This window comes from Dermacentor andersoni, chromosome 5 (assembly GCF_023375885.2).
Source record: "Dermacentor andersoni chromosome 5, qqDerAnde1_hic_scaffold, whole genome shotgun sequence".
Taxonomy (NCBI): Eukaryota; Metazoa; Arthropoda; class Arachnida; order Ixodida; family Ixodidae; genus Dermacentor; species Dermacentor andersoni.
The window spans coordinates 11,639,648-11,663,658 of record NC_092818.1 but is presented as its reverse complement, the minus strand read 5'-3'; the positions used below and the strand labels follow the sequence as shown (position 1 = coordinate 11,663,658).

At 47.0% G+C, this 24,011-nt stretch overlaps 1 protein-coding gene across 2 annotated transcripts in view; it reads left to right on the top strand.

Moving 5' to 3' along the window:
* Positions 1–24,011, top strand: part of LOC126530117 (cytoplasmic aconitate hydratase) — a 269,805-nt gene that overhangs the window by 181,652 nt on the left and 64,142 nt on the right. For both annotated transcript variants that reach the window (XM_050177555.3, XM_050177556.3), the window contains one exon: positions 10,558–10,662. In XM_050177555.3, coding sequence (XP_050033512.1) covers positions 10,558–10,662 — 105 coding nt within the window. The remainder of the gene's footprint in view (positions 1–10,557; positions 10,663–24,011) is intronic.

Here is a 24,011-nt window from a genome sequence, read left to right as displayed (position 1 = left end):
ATCAATGCCTGCTGGCCGAGTTGCTATCCACAAAACACGTCGATGGGTGCGTGACAAATCGTGAAAGTCCGACTCACCGCAACCGGATAACAAGCGAATATGTTTGCCCCATGCTGGACGCCAACGCCTGGTCGTTCGCGCATGCCGTCTCGCGAACGGTGGCGCGTTTGAACGATCGTGTTCATCCATTCCGGGGTAGGCTTTCCGAGACGGTCTTGCAGAAGCATGGATCGACGCACATGCAGAACGTCCGCACCACTTGCCGACCCCGAGCCAAAGAGGAAGAGCCTTCTCCTTGCCACGCCCAAGTAACCCCGCTGTTAGGTGGCATTAGCAAAGCCTCACTCAAGCCATCTCTCTCAATGCGCTTCAACCACACCGACTGCCACGAGCACCAAGCCATGCGGTGAAGCCGGATTACAGGAAACGGGAGCAAGCGGGAAAGCAACATATCAGGTGATGCGGGGGAGTCCCACATCCCCACAACATCTACACGAGGCACCAGCAGCTGGCACGCTCCAGCACGGGCTAACGTTCCGAAAGGGATTTTAAAAATGCTACACTAAGAGATCAAGTGTTGGTTTTTCCGCTCCCGCGAGTACCCGAGACTTGACCGGTCTACGTAGTTGCTCGTCACCATAGTTTGGTGACCACGTACGTAATACTGCCATACGCTCCTGTGGTAGAGACAACCATGGACTAGACCAATGCTATGAGAGCTCAAGGCCAGAACCCTTCCAAGGAATACGGTGAGCCCTCCTGTTCGGCTGTCACTGTCTGCCTTCCACAGTACTGGGACCAGCATCCCCTGGCGTGGTTTCTTCAGGTTGAACCGCAATTTCAAGTCTCTGGTATCCGCTCTCAAGCCTCAAAGTTTCATTACGCCGTTGCAGCGCTCTCAGCCGCCGCCATTGACGAAGTAGCAGATTTGTTGAACTCCCCATTGTCTACCGCCGCCTATGACGATCTCAAGGCAGCCCTGCTACAGCACACAGCAGCTTCAGAGCGTTCTCGCATCCAGCAGCTTCTGTCCGCTGAAGAACTCGGCAACCAATGCGCTAGTCAACTTCTTTGCCGAATGAGGCAGCTGCTCGGAAACAACGCAAGATCCATTGACGACGCGCTGTTGCCTGAATTGTTTTTGCAATGATTCCTGGATAACGTGCAGATGGTCCTGGCGACAGCCTCTACCATGGACCTTACTGGACTTGCCACTTTGCCTGGCAAATTCATGGAAGTAGCCAACCCAGCCATCACAGCCATGCCATCGTCTCCGGGTGATAATATAACCGCCCTGCAAACCCTTCCCTGCTCTTCAGCAGCACAATCTCCGCTCGACTCCTTGTGTGAGCACCTGGAACGCATCATCTGTGCAGCGGAACATTGCCGCACGTAATCTCGTCACCCACGGGCACCCGCAATGAAACATCAACTAAATGCGCCTGGCGTTTGCTACTACCACCGCTGTTTTGGAAATGGTGCTCGTCACTGTCAGCGTTCCTGTGCTTGGCAGGGAAACAGACCGGCCAACCTCTAATGGCGACGAGTGGTCCCACCCAACACGCACGTCACCTTTTCTACGTAACAGACAGTGATGTGACAACAGTTCTTAGTTGACACAGGAGCTGACATCTGCTCTCTCCCCGCCCACCACTCCTAACAAAAAGCGACACCTGTGTCATTTTTGCAAGCTGTCAACGGCACCAGGATTCCAGTTTTTGTTTCACAGCATGTGGTGCCTACAGAATTGTAGCGCACGCTTTTAATATGTGATAACCGAAACATGCCACCATTCCCTGCTGCAGACTGCGATTGTATATGTTTTCTGGTTGCTAGATCCAACGTGAACAAGAAAAGGCACAAGTTGCATGCAATCGAGAACAGTACATAGCCACACGTCACACATGAAAATAATGTCGTGAATAGTTTCTTATTCCAGTGCCAGCAAATCTTCGCCCAGGTTGTCGCATGCCGCATTCACAGCTATCGCAGCCAAACCTGTGGCGATAAGCATCTTCACTTATTTGTTTCACAGCGCGTGGTGCTTACTGTCATTGGTAGTGTAGTAACTTTTAGTAGGCGATAATCCAAGTGTGGCGTCGTTTCCTGCCACAGGCAGCAGGATGCAGGCATCATGTTTCACTTTGATGGCATCGGGTGTCACCACCAGCTCGATTTCGTTTCGATTTCCTGTTGCCCTCTTGAAACGCCACGCAATAGGAAAACAACAAAACGCGTCTCAGGCTGCCGGAGCACCACCAGCATGACGCTTCGCATTACACAGATGTCAACAATAGTTGAATCAGTAAAATTTTTTTTTACTTCGGAAAGTATGTTTTCCCGAATCGTAAATTTTTTCTCGCCGTATTTTCCAAAATGTATGAACGATGCTCTACTGTAGAACTGGACAAGTAGCATTTTCTTTCGTCTTATAATATTCTCACGTGGTAGTGACAGTCGAGGACACAGCAACAAAACTTTAAATGGCGAAACTAACTTTATTGGGCGAACCTGTGCCCACAAGAACAGGCTACACTCAATCCTCAATGAAAGTGACGAACACGTCGGCGATTGTCGAAAATCTGATCAGCGGGTCAAGTGCTTTGGCTTTTATACATCACTCGTCGAATGTTGCAGAGTAATCGCTAAGACCAGTGTGTCTTCCACAAAGTGCTACACTATTCGCGCCGCGCATACATGCAATCAGATTACACAAGGTTCGGGGACAGACAGTGGATGGAACCATCGATAACATTCCAGAAACTTCCGATACATGCAGGTGTGTCCTGCGCTGTGTGATGACATTTGTTAGGTGGTGAAAAGTGGTCACCCAGAAAAGATAAACAAGTAGACGTGTCAATACGCCCCTCTTAAAAAGCATGGACCCGATGCTGCAAACAAACGAAAGTAATAGACATAAACACCTGTAGCACAGAAACAACAAAATAAGGAAGTTCGTTAGCGGGCGTAAAAGGGCTTAAGACCCACCACGTAGACCATTTCCGATCATGCGCAGTGCCACTGTGAATGAGAAATTCCATATGGCACAACCTCATAGTCCAGTTCGCCAGTACATTGGACGATCCTGTAGGGTCCGAAATAGCGTCGCAGTAGTTTCTCACTGAGCCCTTGTCAGCGTACCGGGGTCCAAACCCAAACACGGTCACCAGGCTGGTACTCGACCTAGCGTCGTCTGAGATTGTAGTCTCGGCTGTAGGTACGCTGCTGGTTCTTGACCTGTTGATGGGCAAGCTGTCGGGCTTCTTCGGTGCGCTCGAGATGGGTGGTGACATCAAGATTCTCTTCGTCGGTGACATGCGGCAGCACAGCGTCGAGAGTCGTTAACTTCCTGCCGTAAACCAGCTTGAACAGCATGATCTGTGTTGTTTCTTGCACCGTCATGTTGTAAGCAAAGGTTATGTACGGCAGGACAGCATCCCAGGTCCTGTGTTCGATGTCGACGTACATTGCTACCATGTCGGCGAGGGTCTTATTCAGGCGCTCCATAAGACCATTCGTCTGTGGGTGGTAGGCAGTTGTCCTCCTGTGCCTTGTCTGAGTGTACTGCAGAATGGCTTGGGTGAGCTCCACTGTAAAGGCCGTTTCTCTGTCGGTGATGACAACTTATGGGGCGCCATGTTACAGCAGGATGTTCTCGACAAAGAATTTCGCCAATTCGGCTGCGCTACCTTTCGGCAGAGCTTTCGTTTCAGCGAAGTGGGTGAGATAGTCTGTCACCACGACGATCCACTTATTTCCGGTTGTTGACATTGGAAAGGGTCCCAACAAGTCCATCCCGATCTGCTGAAATGGTCAGCAAGGAGGTTCGATCGGCTGTGGTAATCCTGCTGGCCTTGTTAGTGGTGTCTTGCATCGCTGACAGTCTCGGCAAGTCTAGACATAACGGGCGACGTCGACGGTCAGATGTGGCCAGTAATACCGTTCCTGTATCCTCGATAGCATCCGGGAGAATCTGAGGTGGCCAGCGGTCGGATCGTCATGCAAGGCGTGCAGTACTTCTGGACGCAACGTTGAGCGAACAAGAAGTAGGTAGTTTGCGCGGCCTGGTGAGAAGTTCTTTACTAGTAGGTTGCTTTGTAGCGAGAGCGAAGACAAGCCTCCCTTAAATGCCCTAGAGACAACGTCGGTGTGTCGTTCCAAATACTCGACGAGGCTTTTTGGCTTCGGGTCTGCTCATCGCTGTTCAGCTAAGTCTTCTGCGCATATTATTCCCAGAAAGGTGTCATCATCCTTGTCATCTTGCGGTGCCAGGTCAATGGGGGTGCGTGATAGGCACTCGGCATCAAAGTGTTTTCGTCCGGACTAGTAGGTTACAGTGATGTCGTATTCTTCTAGTTTGAGGCCCCACCGCTCCAGCCGTCCTGAAGGATCCATTAAATTCGCTAGCCAACACAATGCGTGATGGTCGCTGATGATTTTGAATGGCCTGCCATATAGGTAAGGGCGAAATTTTGCTGTAGCCGAAATGCTGGCGAGGCATTTTCGGACGTAGAATAATTGTCTTCCGCTTTTGAGAGCGACCGGCTACCGTAAGCTATCACCCGTTCAAGTCTGTTTTTCCTGTGGTCTAGGAACGGCACCGAGGCCTAGGCAGCTGGCATCAGTATGGATTTCTGTATCAGTGTACTCGTCAAAGTGCGCAAGTACTGGTGGCGACTGCACGTGTCGTTTGAGCTCTTCAAAACTGTCCGCCTGCGGTGTTTCCAACTTGAACTCGACATCACATTTAATTAGATGTGTCGATGGCTCAGCGATGTGGGAATAGTCCTTGACAAAGCTCCTGTAGTAGGTACACATGCCAAGGAATCTAAGCACTGCCTTCTTGTCGGTGGGCTGCTGGAACTTTGCGATGGTAGCTGTCTTATGTGGGTTGGGGCAGACTCCAGATTTACTGATGATGTGGCCCTGGAACAGAAGCTCATCATAAGTGAAGCGGCATCTTGCGGGCTTCAGAGTGAGCCCTGATGACTTGATTTCCTCTAGTACCGTCGCAAGCCGCCTAAGGTGATCATAAAAATTTCCGGCGAAGAAGACGGGGTCATCCAAGTAAACAAGACAGGTCTGCCACTTCAACCCTGTTAGCACTGTGTCCATGATGCGCTGGAATGTTGCAGGCCCCGAACACAGTCCTATTGGCATGACCTCCAACTCGTAGAGGCCGCCTGGCATGATGAAGGTGGTCTTTTCACGATCTCTCTCGTTGACTTCTATTTGCCAATAGCCAGACTTGAGATCCATCGGCGAGAAATATTTAGGGTTGCAGAGCCGATCCACTGCATCGTCTGTCCGTGGGAGGGGGTGTACGTCCTTCTTAGTGATCTTGTCCAGTCGACGATAATCGACACAAAACGTAGGCTTCCATCCTTTTTCATCACTAAGACAACAGGAGATGCCCACGGACTTTTAGACAGCTGGATGATGTCGTCATGTAGCATTTTGTCAACTTGTCTTATAGCTTCACATTCTCGCGTCGAAACTAGGTAAGGGCTTTAGCGGAGTGGTCGAGTGCACTCTTCGGTTATTATGCAATGCTTTGCGACTGGTGTTTGTCGAATCCTCGATGACATCGAAAAGCAGTCTTAGTGTCGTTGCAGAAGATTTCTGAGCTGTTGCTGTTTAGTCAGGGGGAGACTTGGATTTATGTCAAAGTCTGGTTCAAGAACTCTGGTCGTTGGGGTAGATACGGCAGAATGCGACAGGACAAACGCATTGCTGGTTTCCACAATTTCCTCTATATCTGCATTCCTCTTGCCCTTGTTGATCTGCTTGAACTCCTGGCTGAAGTTTGTCAGCATCACTTTCGCTTTCACTTCGTGCAGTCGATCCCTCTTGCGACATAAATTTCACAATTGAGCAGTAGAAGCTGGTCACCCTCGTTGACACCTTCTACATCTGCAGGTGTTTTGGTGCCGACGGAAATGACAACTGCAGAAGGGCAGCGGATTGGGCGAGTTGGTGTTCCATGGTAACAATAAAATTTAAACAGCGTTAGACGACAGGACCAGAGGAGACCAGTGTTTGTCTCCTCCTCTTTCTGGTCCTGTCGTCTAGCGCTGTTTGAATTTTATTGTTACCATGGAAATGACAATGCTGGAGCGGGGCGGTATGCTGACTTGATCTTCGAGCACACTCAAGGCGTGGTGACTATGACAGCTCTCCGGTGGTATCGCTTGATCTTCCGGCAGCGTTACTGACTTCGACTTCAGGTCGATGATTGCGCCTTGTTGGTTCAGGAAGTCCATGCCGAGAATGACATCTCGTAAACACTCTTCGAGGATGACGAAGGGGGCAGGGTAGGTCCGGTCTTGAACTGTAATTCTTGTCGTGCTGATTCCAGTCGGCGTTATTAGGTGTCCTCCAGCGGTCCGAATTTGAGGGCCTTCCCATGCAGTCTTAACCTTTTTCAACTGGGTGGCGATGTGTCCACTCATGATGGAGTAATCGGCTCCTGTGTCCACTAACGCGGTGACTGCATGGCCTTCGAGAAGCACGTCGAGGTCGGTGCTTCTTTGTCTTGCGTTACAGTTAGCTGTTGTAGTTGTTGGCGGTGGAGGGTCTTCATCACTTCAACGAACAGCAACCGCACCTCCAGCAGTTGCTGCTTTTGGTTTTCCGAATATGGGCTCGCAGAGCGGCCCCGGCTGGGCCAGTGTATGTATGGCACTGTGGCGGCAGGTAGCAGCCTGGTGATGGCAAACAGGATGGTCGTCAAGAACTCCACTGAGTGGCGGCGAGGTAGTCGGCGATGTCACGTGGGCGCTCTCCAAGCTGTGGATGTGGCCTGTTGACGGCGAACCCTCAGAGTCCCAAGTTGCGGTATGGGCATCGGCGCTACACGTGGCCGGCTTCTCCGCAGTGATAGCAGAGTGGGCAGTAGTCGGGGTCTCGCCAAATGTCCGTCTTCCTCGCGTAGCTGCACTGGGCGACGGGTGGGCGTGCCAGCAGCGGCGGCAGTGGACAACGTAATTGCGGCGTTACAGGCCCCTGGCATGATTGTGCAGGGGGACCTTGACGGCAAGCGACGGCGCTGTAGGTCATCATTTCCGGCTGGGGCTATGGCGATGACGGTTGCACTTCAGTAACCCCCAAGTGATCGCTGAACCTCCTCTTTGGCGATGTCGGCGATTGAAGCCACTTGAGGCTGCAACCTAGGGAAGAGCTTCTGCAGTTTCTCGTGAGCAACCGCTCTGATGGTCTCTCGCTTGTCTTCAATGCCGAGTGATTGAACATCGGTGTAGTTTGGCGATTATGCTGCCATGTCCGCATATCGAGTGTCTTCTCAATGGTTGTTGCTTCGGAAACAAATTCAGCAACAGTCCTGGGTGTGTTGCGTATCAATCTGGCGAAGAGCTCCTGTTTTACCCCACGCATTAGGAACCTAATTTTCTTCTCCTCGGGCATATCGGGGTCGGTGTGGCGAAACAGGCGCATCATCTCCTCAGTGAAGATCGCTATAATCTCGTTGGGTAATTGTAATCAGGCTTCTAGCATAGCCTCGGCCCTTTCCTTGTGCACTGTGCTCGTAAAAGTCCACAGGAATCCGCTACGGAATAGGTCCCATGTTGTCAGGGTCGACTTCCGGTTCTCAAACCACGTTCTGGCAGCGTCTTCTAAGACGAAGTATGCATGCCCAGTCTTCGGAGTCGCCAGTTGTTGAAAGACGTGATTTGTTCGTAGGTGTCTAGCCAGGATTCTGGGTCTTCAGTCGATGATCCATGGAAAGATGGTGGGACCCGAGGTTTTTGCAAAAGAATGGGGCATTCTGGGGCAGTCATTAGAGTTGTCTTGGCTACGCTTTTCTTGGTCTTCTCAGGTTGAAGTCCGTGCTCCGGGTGCAGGTGTTGCAGTCGGCGGCTTGCTCGATATTCCGGGACTATGTTGGTGTTGTCTTTTTGGTCCGGGCTTGGATAACGGCTTGTCGGTGGTGTCCGGTACATGAACAAACTAGCACCTCCACCAGATGTCGCATGGTAGGGACGGTCGAGGGCACAGCAACAAAACTATGAATGGGAAAACTAACTTTATTGGGCGAACCTGTGCCCACAAAAACGGGCTACACTCAAAACTCAACGAGAGCAGCGAACGCATTCAGCGATCGCCGAAAATCTTATCTGCGGCTCAAGCGCGTCGGCTTTTATACATCAGTGGTCGAATGTTCCAGAGTAATCGCTGGGACCCACGTGTCTTCCACAAACTTCTACACTATTCGTGTTGCGCATACATGCAATCAGATTACACAAGCTTCGGTGACAGACAGCGGATGGAACCATCGATAACATTCCAAAAACTTCCGATACATGCAGGCGCATCCTGCACTGTGCAATGACATTTGTTAGGCGGTGACAAGCGGTCACCTGGAAAAGATAAACAAGTACACATGTCAATATTGACAAGTGTACTTGTACTTGTTTATCTTTATCGGGGTACCGCATTTCACTGTCAAACAAATGTTATCGCTCAGTGCAGGACGTGCCTGCATGTATTGGGAAATTTCTCAAATGTTATTGACGGTCCTATCCGCTGTCTGTTGTCACCAAAGCTTGCGTAATCTGATTGCATGTATGTGCAACAGGAATTGTGTAGTACTTTCTGGAAGACACATGGGAACCAGCAATTACTCTGGAACCTTCGATGACTTATGTGTAAAAGCCAACGCGCTTACCCGCTAATCAGATTTTTACCGATCGCCAACTATGTTCACCACTAATGTTGTTCCTTGAGTGTAGCCTGTTTTTGAGTTCACAGGTTCGTCCGATAAAAAGCAACTTTGTCATTCACAGTTTTGCTGCTTTCTTCACTGTCATTACTACGTGACGTCTGGTGGGGGTGCTTTGCGTTCATGCACCAGACGCCCCCAACAAGCCGTAATCCAAGCCCAAACTCTGAAGACAACACCAACATCACCAAAGACCAGTGAGGTGGCCGCAGGCTGCAAGGACTGCCCCCGAAGCACGGACTTATGCCTGAGATGACCAGGAAGATTGTGGCCAAGTCAAGAACCACAATGGCCCTGGTGCCTTACCCTTACCTACATGGCAGGCCATTCAAAGTCATCAGCGGCCATCACATGTGTTGGCTAGCAAATTTAAAGGACCCTTGAGGATTCTTGGCACAGGGGAGCCTCAGACTGGAAGAATATGACATCACTGTAATCATACTAGTCTGGACGAAAACACTGTGATGCTGACTGCCTGTCTCGCATTCCCATGGACCTGCTGCTCCGAGATGACCAAGACGAGGACTACTTCTTTAGGTAAATAAAGTGCAGACGACTTTGACAAGCAGTACAAGTGGACCCTGAGCTCAGAAGCCCTGCTGAGTACTTGCAAGTGAAGACTGACTTTGTGTTGAGGGTATTTAGGTGCAGATTATCTTCGTTTTTCTTACAAAACGACGTCCTGGTGAAAAAAGAACTTTGTGCTAGCGCTTCTCGTTGTGCCCACAGCACTCCAGTCAGAAGTCCTGCACGCCCTGCACGATGATAAGACAGCCGTGCATTTTGGGTTTTCCCGTATGATTGCAAGAATACAAGAGAACTACTATTGGCTGCGCCTGGCCGCCGAGGTCGCCCGTTACGTCAAGACATGTCGAGACGGCCAGCCATGCAAGACACCACCGGCAAGGCCGGCGAGATTACTACAGCCGGTCGAGCCTGCTTGCAACCGTTTCAGCAGATCAGGATGGATTTGTTGGGGCTCTTTTCGATGTCAACATCTGGCAATAAATCGAGTGTCGTGTCTACTGACTATATGTTATCCACTATGCCGAAACGAAAGCTCTGCCTAAAGGTATATATAGTGCGACCAAAGTTGCTAAATTCTTCGTCGACATTTTGCTGTGACATGATGCCCCGGAAGTACTCATCACCAACAGAGGAACGGCCTTCGCTGCTGAGCTCACCCAAGTCATTTTGCAATTTACAGCACATTTACATGATCTTAAGAACATGTTCAGATATGTTTCCCAGGTATTACTTTTTTTCTAACAGTCCCATGTAAAACGTATTAGAGGGGATTCTACTGATAATCATATTCCCACAAGTTGTTTAAATCAGCTGTCTAAAAATCCAACATTTCTCACTGCAAATTAATCGTGGTTTCACTGATACGAACACAGGCATTGTTGCAGATATGAGAATGCTCTGAGCAATTCTCACACGTACACATCAAGACATCCTGATATCATGGAGCATCTTCACTAAAGATTGATCATTTGTGTTTGTGCTGGTGGTGTGGAGCTGCTCATACTTTCTTCATGTGCTATGTACTACGAAAAGACTTGGACAGAAAAGAACGCACAGACGATTTGTGCATTTGCTTTCTTCTTTTTTTTACACTTCTATTTCAAGCGGATCCTCACCTTTTATGTGTATATATGTGACTTCACACTATTTACCCAATTGTGAGGTTGCTCACCACTTGTTTGTCCATTTTTTCCCTGTCCCCATCTTCTCGTATTACATAGTGCCATAAGAAAGTGTGAACAGCCACCAACTTTAGCCTTTTCCATCGCCCTTTCGAACTCCCTGTGTTACAGACTGGCAGCAAACACTGGCAGACCTTGGATGCACCCAAGTCCCTCCTCTACCCCTGGGACTGCAATTCCACATACATTAAGTGCCCACCATTCTTCGAGACAATGGTAAGCACAATCCTGGCAACCATGGCTGACTGCTGTGCTTATTGCTAGAGAAGCGCACACGGGTTACAGCTCGTGCATATCCTGCTCGGAAGCTTTCAGGGAAAATTGTCATTCAGGTTGCAGTTGACCTCCATTAATTTAACTTCGGCAGGATATGCCCGATTCACTGAAATTACTCGTGAGTGCTTGAGCTCTATCTACAGGGGCTCCACAGCCTCCATGACTCTTCATGAGAGAACTAGGAAAGATTGAGGATATTAATCAGCAAGGTCTAAAGTTATCAGTGATGCTACCGCTGTGCCAATTGCGCCGAACTGCGCCGAGAGGCTAACTGCTATATTCTTCTACATTTCAGCAAAATATGGGAAATATGCATCCACTCTGTGCCAAAGGGGTTGCTTGCGCTTTCAAAAAACGCGACTATGCCCTCAAGTGCCATGTTTAGGTGGTGGGTTCCAGCACGCCCACCACCTAAGTGGAATGGCGTGGACTAGTGCCTGCATTAGCTCCATGGCGGGCTAAGTCAAGGGATCATACTGATCATAAGAAGGCAAAAAACGAAGACGCCAATGACAACACAGGGGAAATTATTTGTACGTACTAGTAACCGAATTAACGAAATGATAAATTAATGGAAATGAAAGTGGGTGCAAAAACAATTTGCCGCTGGTGGGGAACGATCCTACGTCTTCGCATTATGCGTGCAATCTCTACCAATTGAGCTCCCGCAGCGCCGTTTGCCCATTTACTTTTAGTATTTACGTGTTACTACTAGAACTAACCCTGGAAGTTTTAGCCAGCGCCACCACTCACAAACAGGCGTCACGAGTAGATGATCTTTTTGGGTGAAGGCAACTGGTCAATAAACCCACATATGCTGACTGAAGGCATCAATGTTGCCACATTCGAGACCCTCGTTATGTAATGAACGAAAAGAAAGGGGGTTAACCGAAAGGCCTGATTTTTATTAATTATGTCACAACAAGCTAACAAACAAAGACAACACAGGGGAAATTACTTGTAGTTACTAATTGAATTAAATAAATTATAACTTAATGGAAATGAAAGTGGATGAAAAAACAACTTGCCACAGGTGGGGAACGATCCCACGTCTTCGCATTACGCGTGCCATGCTCCACCAATTGAGCTACCGCGGCACCGTTTGCCCATCCACTTTCTGGGGTATTTATGTGTTACTGCTAGAACTAACCCTGGGAGTGTTAGCCAGCGCCACCACTCACAAACCTTGGCAGCAAAGGTGGAACACCCTTTCTGCTGCCGCAGCCATCACTAGTACTTGATCTTTTTGGGTGAAGGCAAAAAGTGAGTAAAACCACATATGCTGCCTGAAGGCATCAGTGTTGCTGGATTCGAGACCCTCGTTATGTAATGAACGAGAAGAAACTGAGTTTAGTGTTTGGATTTAAGAACCAGTGACCACTTACTGCTTTTGCATGCATTGCCCACTGTATAAAAGCTTCATACAATATAGCTTGCACTTGCATTCATAAATCTGCTCTGAAAGTCCATTTTGCTGCTCCAGAATGCATTTTTAGCTGCTCCAAAAGCTGTTCCGAAATGGGTTGGGCTTGTAGCATCGCTGAAGGTTATGGATTATATGCAAAAGACTGGATTGATGTTTGCTAGTCTGGCCAGGTAACAAAAATGTGGGATCAATAGCTGCTTCAGGCACTGCAGAAGTACATTTATTTGGGCCATATTGTCACAGGGGTCGCAATCGTGAAAAGAAGTTCTCCAGATTTATAAACATGTCGCAGTTTCAGCTGAAAAATGAAGCATCGATTGCGATAGCAAATTAGTAGACAGCTATACAAAGTAAGGATAGTGGTTTTATCGTCCATATAAACTTGTAAACATTAACTTTTTAACTAAATTAACAAGCACGGTGCCAGAGCATGCAGGCAAATTTGAACACATCACACTCAATGACCACTGACACTCGCTGTCAAAACGCTGGCATGAGGAAGTGCAGTAACAGCAGTCAGCGAAGTGGCCTTCGTGCTGTCTATTGCTTCAACGCAAGCTGAGTGGTGACAACATTGCACACACAATGAGCCACCGGCGCACTTAAACTATGCCCCTATGCAGATCGCTTTCAAAATACGGCCTGCACCAAGTGCACACGGCCACGCAATACACAGTTGCTGCCAGAGTACAACACCACCACCCCCTTTCCTCCTCATCCCCCAATGTCTTGTGCATGATGGAGGGTGGCGCGCTTTCTCCCTGCTTTACTCCTTGTACACGTTAGATTGGGCTGCGATTGTGAGCTCGCCTCACGCACTTTCACTCGCACATACAGCATACGGTGTGTGGTGATGGTGTTATCAGCCTTGGACTTTACAGGGAACATCACGGCGACGACAATGGCAAAAGTGCGCCTGGAGTGTCTGTATAATTGCTATTGCAATAAAATCGATTTAATCAGATATGATTGCCAAGACAAGAATGGCAGCTTAAGGGCATCCCTGTAGATTATACAATCTGTGCTTTCTACCGCTAAGGAAAACTTCGTTAATTCGAATTTCACGGGACCGAAAAAAATGTCAGAATTTAGTGAATGCCAAGTTATCGAGGGTATCAAGAAAACAAACAAATGCCTACTTTGTCAGCTTGATTTCCTTTACTGAATGAATAGCAATTCCAGTTTCTGTTTTGCACAAAAGCAGTGTGCAGTGTAAAAGCTGCAATTCTCATTGTGTCGTGACTGATTAGTGCTCACAGTGGCAAAGGCTTCATGACTTCCTCCACAGTGCAGCCGCCGTGCATGTTCCATCCCAGACATGCTTTTCACTTGCACGCACACATCCTGATTATATTTTCGTTGTTCAGCTGTTTGTCAATAGATTGTTCAGTCGTGATCGTCAACGCTGTGGACAAAACCGTGGTCGCTATTGATGCAGTCATAGATGGCGACCACGCATTTCTGAAGGCAAGCGGAAAATGCGCGCACTGGGAGAAAACTACACTACTGCTTGTTGCCACTGCTGTGCACAAATCCGGGATCGCTATCGACGCACCCATGTATGGCGCCAGAGTCCTTCAATGCTTCTTTTCTTTAGTCATGAAACTCCACCTGCAGTTTCATACAGGTAGAGAAGCATCTGCTAGGGTTGCCGCTGTCAACATGGAGGCATTCCATGTCCGCACGCAGTGCACTCTGCTGAAACTGCTTATACAGTCAAACCCGACTATATCGAACCCGTTTACATAGAATTATTCTATATATCGAACAATTTCTGGACACGGTATAGTTACAATGAGTATATATAGCAAAAATTACATTTACATCGAACAAAAATAGCAGCGACTCCCGATATATCGAACGTCGAGCTGCGGAAAAGTGCCCCCAGAAGTTGGCTTTCCCTCGCGGTTGAGGGGAAACCCGACGGCGCAACTCCATCTAACCGCTCTCCCTACTGTGACCGCGCTGCTTCGTACGAGCCGTCGACACCCCGCTGCAAAAAATTATCCTTGCCCGCCCGCAGCTCTTGCTCAGACAGCCAATCAGAGGCTCTTGTGCCCTCGTTGTGCAAAATGGCGAAACTGCGAGTTGTCTGGGTGCTTTTCTGGTCCATTGTGTGTGTGACTTGTGGGCCTTCTCCCGCAGTGTTGCCATGATGAAGCGGCAGAATTTGCCTTTTGTCGTGAAGCTCGAAATCATAAAGCGGGGCGAACACGGTGAGAAGTCGGATGTGTCCCCGCAGCATGAATGATTCCGAGGAACACTCTCAGGACGATCTTGAAGAATAAGGGGGAAATTAAGGCTAAAGCGGCAAACTCTCACCCCGGTGCCCATGGCGCCCGACGTGTACGCACGGCCATGTACGAGTGATTCATCTGAAATTGCTTCAGCCATGCCGGCTTCCGCATGCTCGGTGATGACTGTAAATTCTGATGAATGCGATGCAGCCGTTGCCGGTGTTGCCAAAACTTGGAGCGAGCTGTCAGAATTTCCGGAAGCTGTTGACGAGTCAACAGTGGACGAGTTTGTGAATGCAAATGATGATGTCGCGACCACGGGAGAGCCCGAAAACGAAGACTACATTGCCGACATCGTGCCGGGCTCAAGTGAAAGTGGGCACAACGAGGAAAGCAACGACGGTCCTTTGCCTACATCCTCCGAAGTGATTGGTGCGTTCGCACTAGTCCGGTGCTTCTGCACGAATGCGGAAGGTTGCAGCCTCAGCTGCTCCCGACTCCTTAGACAATGTGGAGAAGTGCGTGTGTCGCAGCCAGCGAAATTGCCCTAGCAGAAAGAAATGCAGGACTATTTCATGCGAAACTAAGCTAGTTTCATCAATAAAGTGATTTTATAAATGGTATGTGCTTTTATGACATCCAATTATTCAGCAGGCTTATATCGAATTATGCTCTGTATTGAGCTGATAGGTGTTTTTTTGCGAGTTCGATATAGCTGGGTTCGACTGTACCAGTTTGAGGCAAATTTTTGTCTTGCATCGAACTTCTGATATTCTACTATCACTCATAATTCACCTGACATACAATGTGGTTCTTGCATCCACGTGTGAAAAAGTGACTTTCGCGTACCTTTGCAAGATACCAAAGCTACGCGTGTTGCTATGTGCGTGTTGCAGTGCAGTTCCTTATCTCAGGCAGGGGAGCAAAAGATTATTTATCTAAGCATAGATTGTTTTTTTGGGCTCATGACCCTGTGCAAGCCTAAGAAACTCACCAACTCGCAAATTTAAGCCTCGCAGCGAGACTCGAGGCAGGCAGCGTCAATTGCGCTAGCTATTTGCAACCAGACCGTCCATGCCACGGGAGTCTGCCACTGCTGCATTAAAAAATAGAAAAGCTCTAGATTTCCCATGTTTACAGTTTATAAAAGCTAACTTCACTCTACTGCAGCCTATCACACAGAGCTTCAGCAGCATTTAAAAGGGGGAACAACTAAGCTTTCCTAAGGTAACTTTCCTGTGTCGCGTGAATACACGATGATCTCTAGGATCTAACCTAGCCGTAACTCTGAGTTTGCAACTACCTTCTGTTCAATTCCAACGTGTAACTTCGGCAAGTTCATGTTACGTAGGCATTGCAAGAGTAAAAGTGCGTTTCACTTTACATCTCGCAGCTGTGCAAGGGCACCTGTGGAACTCCCATTTTCGCATTCACAAATGTCTGACCTTCTGGGACGAGTCTCGCCACCACCTGCACTCCAATTTGATGTGCTTTATATTGACAGCATGTTTTGCTACAACGGACTATGCTTGCACAGCATGATGCAATGAACTGCGTAATGAAGACTGCACCGGGGAGACTTGATTAAATGAAACGAAGCCATGTTTCATGTCAGCAGAGTCCTTCAATGCTTTTGAGGGACTCTGATGTCACTAATCTAAACAAAAATAAGCACACCTGTTCCCAAGCTTGGAACTGCTTCACTGCCAATTTATTCAGAATGTGAACCACGTAACATGTGGCAAAATACCCCAAAAGCTGAGGAGACATTAACGCCCATCACGTCAACAAACTTCAGTATAATGGCATATTTCAATACGTACCTTCACAAACATGACATTGTTGCGCAACCAATTTACAGTAAACAAGGCAAGATTGCAAAATACATAATATGATGAAAAGCACCTAAAAAAAGAGCAAGCTACGAAAGACAATTCACTCACGTAAGTTAGTGTATACAAAGCCAGCTCATGAAACGAGTAGACTACTGTTAAAAACAATGCAAGCCCTAATGTAGTACAATTTAAAAATACAACTATGAGCATGGTTGACATATTAGTGAATGAATATAGTAAAGAATGCTTTTTTTTACAACAGCGAGCAATTATCTAGTGCATAGAGAAAAAAATCAGTGAAAAAGAAATGCTGCTTGTTTGCATGGCTGAAGCTGTTGAGGAAGCAAATCACTTTCTTTCCCCCATTGGCTGGGAATGTTGCACGCTTACTTACCTGTGCAAGTTTGTTCTTTTCCCTAGTAAATAAGTGCAGACGGCACTTGTGAAAAAAATGCACAACTTCAGCTGTGGTGCCTACATACTGGGAGCCACAGGCTACAGCAGCTGCTGATGTCTGGTTGTCCAGCAGAACTCTCTCCACAATTTCTGTGTAGATGTCTGCACAAGCCACTCTATTAACAGTAACTTGATCAACATCCACAATCTGCAGGAGATGCAGTTGGCATGACGGCACCTGCAGGAAACCTCTCGACATGGCTAGTATTAGGTGGCTTGTTTGCCAAGACAAGTGTTTCAGAGTTTCCACACATCTAAGGCAGCTCATGGTCAGGAACTTTTTGGTCACATATCCTGCGAGGTAGTCCATTATGTATCTTTTGGGAGACAGCACTTGGCTTGAAACAAAGGCACCCTTAACGCTGTCTGGTGGCTCCAATAAAATGTCGAAAAGGACTGCCAGGGCATCAACATTAAACGCACATTGCACGTTGTCATGCTTCAGTATTGTTTATGAGAGCATGAGGGCGTAAGTGGTTAACACTGAGTGAATGTGAGTAATACACACACACAAGTGGTTAACACGTGAAAGGTCTGAGCTAATTGGTTGTTTATGACTGATATATTGCAAGCAAAATACTGGACAAATGAGAGCACATAAACTGACAAGTGTTGGCCACCTTCTTGTTCTCTGGTGTTCTACCTGTCTGTTAGAAGACTTCCTTTTCAAAGAGGCTCTGAAGCTTGAGGAGAAGCTGTGGCCCATCACCATCAACAGAACCACGTTTGGGCTCAAAGTTGTTTACATATAGAACACAGTAGATGAATAAGAAATGTTGCATGGTAAGCTGCTCTCCTTTGTCAGCAAAGTGCCTCACTATCCCAAAGAAGCAATGGAAGAAAAACCAATTTATAATAAACCTGAAACTTGAAACTTGAAATGTAAATACAGTTACCTCCAAGAAATCTTGTACGAAGTTTCCTACGAGCACATAGTGGAAACCAGAGCACAGGAGGCTCTCGACTAGTGCTACTGTAATGTGCAGCGTTACTCTAAGCGATGCACGCATTGGCTTGGTCAGAAAACACACCTGCCTCTGCACAGGCAGTGACTTGATGTACTTCTGCCAATCGTCCAGCCAAGCTATATTCTCCTTCAATATCTGAAATTCAATAATATTTTCAGCATAATCAAAAGGACTGCTATTAATACAGTAATAATATGTATCAGTTACTTACAGCAATGTGTTTGCCCTCATCGTATTTTACATGCCCTGGCATGCTACAATTAAGGCTGTCAAACAGCTTGTTCATGCGACTTGTGAAGTCTGACGTCACATTTGAGTGATGTGACTTCTTACATGCCACATGTTTGCTGTGAACTCCATGGCTGCAGCAATGCTTTCACTAAACAACTGGAAAATGCACAGAATAATTTTTAAGCCACCATGCTTCCCTGGATTCTGTGACACAAACTTACAGAGGTTGTGGGAACATATTTTGTTTACAACATAAACATTAGCCGAGATAATTTGCCTGGACAGTAAGGCACACACTCATATTTTGAAATGCGTTAGGGTCAACGTGCACTTTAGTCAGCTCGTACACAGCGCAAAGCCCAGCCTGCTCCTCTTCATACTATAGTAGGGCAGAATAGTGGCAGGGAAAAGCCTCTTGGCTTTGGGGCAGCTGTAACAAAAACAAAAAGATGTTTTGCTCAAAAAAATAATTGATCTACAGCACAAGCAGTGCAGATGTGAGCACTTGATTGCTTACCAGGAACTCGCCAGTCTTCTGCAGATTGTTCCGAATGCGCTTGAATATATCCGGAGGGCCTATCACCACGTAAGCAAATCTTGACGGATCTCACGGGTGTTGGCACATGTTCTTGGTGTTGTTTGTGTTGCCGCTGATACCTGAAGAGAAATTATGCTTGTTAGCTCAATTGTTTCACTATACAACTGAAAGCTGCAGGCATAATACTTATATATCTGCTCACGGACCTCAGAGCTGATTGATTTGATGTGGAATTGTCACATGTGACGGCATCCACCACAACATGAGCGTTTGTGAGGTGCACAATGCACTGAAGCAGCACTTTTGCTACTATTGAGCCCAGTGCAGCATCTGACTCACAGAAACTGCCCAATGTCTTTAACCGGCCACCAAGAAAGGGCCGGAACAAAAACATGAGCTTGTCGTTGCCATCCTTTTCATGGTTCGCTGGTCTCATGTGTCTCATGTGCTCAGAAAAATCCACCTTCCCCTACAGGGACATGTCGGATTTTCTCACGTGAACACTTTCTCTCCCACTCATTTCATCAAACATGAGTACACCTGCAAAAATGTTTTGTTTAGTTACGCTGCTTATTCGAGACCAGAACAATTGTAAGTTAATTTCCAATGGTGTCTAACCTTGACATTCTGTTTCAGGAACTCCTTGCAGTTTTTCTTGCAAGACAGCAAATGAGCTTGCATCAAAGCATAAATCGACCTTGAAGCTTCTCAGGTAGCCAGCCACACAGAGTGCAAGGGTTGGGAAGGGGAAGGAAGCCATTTTCTTGTAGGAAAGTGTAAACAGCTGTCTACCTTAAGAAGTAAGCAATTGTATAGCCACTCCTTTTTGTACCTAGGGAAGAAGTAGAGCATGCGTTTTGCATTCATAGGCATGCTGATAAATGTGCAAGTGCGATGCAATTCACGTCCAATGGCTAGCTTGGCCACCAAATAAATGTATGTGTGGATGTGTAGCAACATGCTGCATCACTCATGCATACACATGCTGAGCTTTAAAAATATAAGCATAAAATAAACAACAAAAAGGATTGCTGTCTACTGTGGGCTCAAAAAATGCCGCCGTGCAAGTACTGTTCATTAGTTTTCCACTCCCCATCATTATAGATGCGCGTGCACAGAGCAGATGTACTCTGAGGTGACCGATTACAACATGACGGACCACCTGCCGTGGCGAGCTGCAGGCACTTACCAGGGGCCACCAACAATCAAAGAGTTACATTCGATGCAGTGCTAACATCACAAGCAACAACTAAAGGTTTTGTCTCTCGTACAGTCGAATACTACTACTAAGCATCCTACACCATGAAGACTTACTGGTTTCTTTTACGTTTATCAGAATGCTTGCACGCATGCAAATTCAATGCAAAAAGAAAATGCAATGCCTGAATGAATGCAAAGCAATTACCACAATTCATATAAACTTGTGCATGATGACATGCAAATGACTCCTAATTACAACTCTTTGCTTTAAATAAGCATGCACATTCCTTGGAGGGTTGAGACAGCAAAGTATTGCAAGTAGACGAATATGCCCATTCCAGATACAGCATAGACCACTTATAGCATAAGTCTCTGGAATCACGAATATCTGCGCTATAAGCAGTACTGCGCCATAACCCAAACAACACTGTTTGAAGGCTGCACGTGTGCTAAACATGTAGAGCCGCACGTATGTGATAATCGAAGCATGTGACCGGTAGTTTCTCATCCGTTTAAATTTAAGAACGTTGAAAGGTTAATGTCCAGGTACCCGCAATCATCGCATCAAGCAGCCAAAGTAATGATAATTAAAAAAAAAATTGCAACCAACATTTTAAACACACTACACTGTCTCGTCCGATTTCTTGGTCTGATTGGCGTATGCACCTTGTCAAAAACATGGCAACTGCGGACCAAGTTGCCGCCATTCGAGTGTCGCCTGTGCCCTCATTTTCATTATCAAGGTTGTTTCTCCCCTTTCAACGTGCCATACAGTCACTGCAATGTGTTTTGTTGACTTGGCACCAAAGCACAACTGTGGTCGCCGACGAGGCGTGGTGGTTAGGCCTAGCCGGTGAGAGTGTCTGGCGGCGTGTGGGGCGGCATGCCATCATGGAAAGTTTTTCCTTGATATATTCGTATCCGTTGACAATTACATAGAGATTGCATGCCTAGATTGTGCTCCTGCCATTTTTTTTTAAATTAGTTAGCTCGCTCCTCCTTCACATCACCCTCTTTCCTCTCCTCTCCCATCGGCAAGCGCACCTAGTTGAGAAGCATGCTCACTACTGCGCTTGTGAGCAAGATTTTCCCGCGGAAGCTGCCTTATAACTGGTATTTCATCTCGTGCGGCTGCACTGTAAGTGGTACGTATATACATGGAGTTATATGTCAGGGCAAATGGGAGTAAGAAAAGGCCACATTGTAGCCAGTTCTGCGTTATAAATGGTTACATTATAAGTGGTCTAAGCTGTAGTATCCCAAGCTCACTAGGCCGATGCACTAGACTAGTCTTTTTTTTTTTTTTCCCCAGGAGCTTTGGCCACATCCAAGTCCATCAAAAGCATTGAACGACACAGATCACAAGAGGAGGTCATTATGAGTAATACAGCATTTGCACGCATCTCAGTAGCTTAACTGACAGCTTTTGGAGACTTCATGTTTGCTTTCATCAGGCACTGATTCAATATCAGCTTTTTGCGAGCAGACAACTTCCAAATGTTCTGATCCTATCTTTTTTGTTTGCTTACTAACACGGTCATCTTCGCGAGCTTCATCTGGTACTGGCAGAGTTGCTGCATTGTGCTCTGGAGCTGGCCCTTCACTGCCTGCAACTCCGAAAAGGAACAAACGACTTCTGTTTGGCAGGCTATGTCCTCGCACACTTAGATGCCCACTTTCGCATCTACGGAACGATGCAAAACTCAGTTTAATTAACACCGTAGGCATTTGGGAGTAGCAAACAGATGGGCAAAATGAGCAGCATGGTCATGCAAAGCTGTTTGGCTTGCCTTTATTGCCAGCCACAGTCGCATCGGATATTTCCGTGCTTGAACAGGGTGGAATTTCTTCTCCTGCAGCGCCAGGTGATTATAAACGACAACTTTTTGCTGCTGGCTTAATCCTTGCTGACCGGGATCGCAGCTTCGGCTTGCTCAAGTACACTGGCAGCCCTTTGAAGAACCTACAGCTACGGGCTACAGCTTAGCCTTCTTGCATTGCAAGGACACAGCCTCTCCTTTCATTACAAACTCGTCGCTTCGAACAAAGCCCATTGCGTCAAAATGTTCTTTTGCACGCTCGGATGTGTCGAGAGTAAAAGGTAAAGCTGGCAGCTTCCTGTTGTGGTATTGCACATTTCCACTTCTCCCGCTTATGAGCATAACTAGGTAGACAAAACAACGCACTCTTTTTGCTCATACCTCTGTAGCCAAAGCGACAACCTGGTACACAGCAAGTTTTAAGCATCGTTGCTCACGTGAGCCATACCTTTGTTCTCGTACGCAATGCTCAAAGCCGTCAAATCTACAAGTTATATGAAATGAGGACAACTGACTGCTGATGCCGCCAGATTCCTTGAGCACCCATCTCTCCTGATACAGCACGCAGCTTTTGTCTAGGCCCCACCGTGCTCCCATCACCACCGTGCAGCAGCTACGCAAGCTCTTCCATAGTGTTACGGCACAATTTTGTGACCAGAAAAGCATTGAAGGACTCTGATGGTGGCCACAAAGCTTTTAAGGCAGGCAGCCGACGTGCGCACCGAGTGAAAACAAAACTACTGTTTTCGCTGCAACCGCTACAGACAAAACCATGGTCTCTATCAACACGGTCATGGATGGTGACCCTGCGGTTCTGAATGTAGCGGCTGATGTACGTACAAGGTGCAAACAAAACTGCTCGCTACAACTGCTGCATGCACTGGGTTACACATTTTACACGGAGTGCCTAAAAGTGTCACCTAATGATCCGAAGAACCTACCCTAAAGACTCAATAGGTTTGTACAAAATCGCCTAAATCTTTTCAGGGTCCCTTTACCCCTTTCAGGGTCGACTTTTTTTTCGCCATATGCGACCGCTCAGGGTCGATTTTTTTAATTGCAGATTCCACTTCTTCTGAGGGACCTATTTAGAAAAAAAATTGCCGTAATTTTTCTAGGTGACCGTAAAGCGAGAAAAAAATATTTTGCGTTGGTTTATATGTACTCTTTATTCATGAATAACAACAATAAAAAAAGGAAATAAACTTATAAGAATTAAAAATTTGATGCATTGTTATAGTTCAAGGCTTAAAATATGCGCACACGAGAATATTTTGCAAGTCTATAATGTTCCGGCTCTTACATTTATATCCATAGCGTAATCAAACTGCATAGGTGAGCGCACTCAAGAAAACTGTGTGGTTGTGTGCCTATCAAAAAAGCAAAACATGTGAAAAACTTCCTCTAATCTTCATCTTATTGCCAACCATATGCAATTAGATATCGCGAATCTCAAAAAGAAAAAAGGAAACGTTTGCACGGCGACGTCTTTCCTATGCTCATCCCTGTGAGCACTAAATGAGCTAGAAGCAGGCGGCCATGCTTTGAGCGATTATAATGAGATAACCATCAGTTTTGCAAGCGCAAGAAGCCGAAACCGCTCGCAGAACAAAACCCAAACCGCCGCCCGCCCGCCCGCGCCAATGCGCAAGCGGTAGTATATAGATGCGCCGGAGCAAACTAGCTCCAAAACAAACCATGCAACGAAAACTAAGAGAGTGAGGCGTGAGAAAAAAATTACCTGTATTCCCACATAGTGGCAGTACATGCCAGGAAAGAAAAAATCAAGAAAATTGCACGCGTTTTAACCGTACAGACGGCGCCGTAATATACGGCATGAACCATTTTGAACTTGTTTGCGATGCCGCATATTTACATCATTGACCCTGAAAGGGTTACGGAAACATCTTTAGGCAGCAGCATTGCCTTAAGGCTTCTCAGAATGACCGCAATGTCCATGCACAGTTCCTTCAGCCAGTCCCAGACACTCTGCCCAAAATGCCTATGAAAGCTGTCCAGCAAAAGGAGGCTCGGAAGGTGAAGTACTCCCAGTCATTGTCCCTGTGCAGTTACTTAGTCAAGCATGTGAGTTACGTGGTCATGCAATCTCTTCTTCGGATCTCAAGCCTGTCCATCTTAATTGTAAAGGTTGCCATGAGTGGGGTCTTCTGCCTGAAGATTAAAAACAGGGGCAGCTTTCGTCCGCCTGATGTCACCTCAAACATAATGTCACCCTTTGCTTCTCAGTCCCAGTCGCCTTTATTTAGATGCTCCATGTGCCCTTTTGAGCTGTCCTGCTCCATGGCATATCAGTGTTCAGTGTCATTTGATCGGCATTCTCAATTTGCAAGAACACAATATTCTTATCTTGCCAGATTCTTAATATGAATTGGAGAGAGTCCAAAATTTTTTCTTTGTATGTGGAAGGCAGCGGTTGACACAGCGTCTTCCTTCTTCAAAAAGAAAGCTCATGCCACCACTTGAAGCACGTTGTCCAGTTGCTGCTCTCCTTGAAGTTCTCAGCCAAGATGTCACGCTTTTTTGGGAGTGGACAAGCGCCTTTTTATATTATTCCAGT